This window comes from Montipora foliosa, chromosome 13 (genome assembly GCF_036669935.1).
Source record: "Montipora foliosa isolate CH-2021 chromosome 13, ASM3666993v2, whole genome shotgun sequence".
NCBI lineage: Eukaryota > Metazoa > Cnidaria > Anthozoa > Scleractinia > Acroporidae > Montipora > Montipora foliosa.
In genome coordinates this window covers 37,247,572-37,250,071 of record NC_090881.1, presented here as the reverse complement: position 1 = coordinate 37,250,071, position 2,500 = coordinate 37,247,572, and the positions used below count along the sequence as shown (strand labels likewise).

General features: G+C 39.0%; 1 protein-coding gene across 4 annotated transcripts in view; it reads right to left on the bottom strand.

Moving 5' to 3' along the window:
- LOC137983701 (fibroblast growth factor receptor 3-like) overlaps window positions 1-2,500 on the bottom strand; it is a 96,784-nt gene that overhangs the window by 47,794 nt on the left and 46,490 nt on the right. For all 4 annotated transcript variants that reach the window (XM_068830865.1, XM_068830866.1, XM_068830868.1 and 1 more), the window contains 3 exons: window positions 2,308-2,350; window positions 1,190-1,517; window positions 813-923 (listed from right to left, as the gene is read on the bottom strand). In XM_068830865.1, the coding sequence (XP_068686966.1) occupies window positions 813-923; window positions 1,190-1,517; window positions 2,308-2,350 (482 nt within the window). The remainder of the gene's footprint in view (window positions 1-812; window positions 924-1,189; window positions 1,518-2,307; window positions 2,351-2,500) is intronic.

Here is a 2,500-nt window from a genome sequence, read left to right as displayed (position 1 = left end):
CAGTTCAGTATTTTCTTGATACCAAGGGTTAGCTTTGCTCATAAAAAGAGATGGCAAATCTGTTTTCTGGTCAACCGCAACATTCTATAATATATTTGCACTCTATCCAACTAATTTCCCAAACAATTGTTTAAAACAGCATTTTAATAACCCGGTTTTGTCCGCTTTGTGAAAGCTCTTACTCCTACTGAAGATTAAGTTGGATTTGCTCTGCTCCCTTAAACGCCGCGTTCAGGTAATTTAACAAACGACTTTAATAAGTTGACAACGGAACTATGGACACCTAGATAGTAACATATAAAATTTCAAAACTCATTCATAATTTTTGATTATAACAGCCTCTTAGGTCGCCGAAAAAATGTGACGCGCCTGAGCTTTAACAAACTGATAAAACGTTCCTCATTTGAATTCTTTAGATAAAGCATACTAATAAAGCTTAGCTTGTTTTCTTAGTATGCTAATGTTCTCCATCCACCATTTACATTTAACCCTTTGTTCAGACTCCAGAGGGACACACTTTCTGTGAAGTGCTTTTGAAGCCGTTCAAGAAACTCGCACGTCGTGTTTAAGATGAAAACCCGACATAACACTTCTGCTCGTTTCTTAAACAGTACTTTAGACTGAACATTTTGCACTTTGGCAAGTTGTAAATGGGCTTCACTTTACGATTGGAACTACTATGCGATATCCTACTGTAATACTGAGACGAAATTAAGGTGGGAACTGTTTGGTTTGGAACAAGTGAGCATTCATAGGGAAGAGCTTTTTTTCTACAGCAGCAGCATCAAAGTATAGTCCACAGATGCATTTACCAGTGTCAGTGACGCATCCCAATAGTTTGATAACATGTGGATGAGGCTTGAGGGTCTTCATCAGCTCAAGTTCGGATTTCAAGTCTCTCTTGTCTGACTCAGGAGCGTTTGCTAAACCAAATAAACATAAAAAACAAAGGTAAAATTAGCATTAATTGTACCTCGTGTATCTTTCATCATAGCTCATTCTTGTCTTCGTGCGTTCGAGGTCAAATTCAAGTAAATTATTGCCAAACACAAAGGTGTTAGAAATCACAGAAAATCTCTCCCAAAGTACGCCGTAGCCATATTCGCAGATTACACATGTTTGTTCTCTACAAAACGAAGGACTGACCGTTTGTTCCTAAACCAAAGCTATTAAGAAAAAAGACTTTTACCTTTCAGCATTTTAACAGCCACAGGTTTTGTGCCAGAATGGAATGGAAGGTTCTTTGCTGTTCCTTTGGCAACCTGGCCAAAAGCACCTTTACCAATGATCTTCTCCACTTTGACGTCTTCTCGTGTTACTTCCCATGACCGTGTTCTTATATCAAGGGGTGCATATTCAACATTCCGAGGGGAGCTATTAGGACTGCTTGGTCCTACTTCATAATGGGTGGTCTCTTGTAACGGCATGTATGCAGATTCGATGGGGATTCTTAGCTGTTGATTAGAAGTACTTGGAGGATCGTTAGTGGGATTAAGCTCTTCCATCGCAACTTCGTTCTGAAAACAAAAGACGCACCCGGGTTAAATTTCCTTCGTAACGGTTAGTATGCTTCATTATTCTTCAAAAATAAACTAACTAGAGGTTGGCGTAGCTCAGTTGGTTATTGCGCGGCTTTCGGAGCGAGAAATCCCCTACTCGATCCTCGGTGACTTCAAAAACTGTTTCGACTTTCCCCTGATCCGTTTAGCTATAGCTTTAAATATCCTTCAAGCGGAGCACTGACAGAGAGAGGGGAGTAAAGGGAGCACCGGCGGCTTCCATTGATACCAGGCTCGTGACTGAAGGAAACACCGACATTAAATAAAGTGACTTTACCTTTACTTTACATCCAAGGAGTTCGAAGACTCTATCATCACATTTGCAAGCAACTTAAGCAGTTAATTAAGGGACTCAAACCCGCGGCAATGCAAGTGCACTGAATTGCTCTACCATATATGGGCAATCAAGCTATCTTGGAGCTGGTCAGCGTGACGAGTTAACCGAAATTTCTTAAACACATGTTTTGAACAGCGTTTGAAATGACTGTTGGTGAGAATGATCGCTTATAGCAATTATAATCACATTTCAAAATTTCCTTCACCCGTTACAATCAATAAGTAAAATAGATATATAGGAAACGAGCACATTGATTATCCTGGAAAGTCGAGGTTTTTCTACGATGTGAAATAATCAACTTATGCCTTAAACTTGCCGGAAAATGGCGGCAAATGTGTCTCAGCAATATATACAAAAAAAAACAATATCTCTCAAATTTAATCAATTTGCATATTCGCTTTCAAAACTCACGTCACAGCTTCCCCTATCTTTATCTTCTGCAACCTTGTATGGCCTAACGACATTTCGAAGAGTAGGCAAAAATATTAGTTCTTCAAATTTAGCCTGCGTTTCTTATTACTATTGCCTTCTTTTCCTTTCCTAAGTAATTGCAATGAAAGAAATGAAACATCATTTCTTACAGGTGATTTCTTTTATGGAAGAA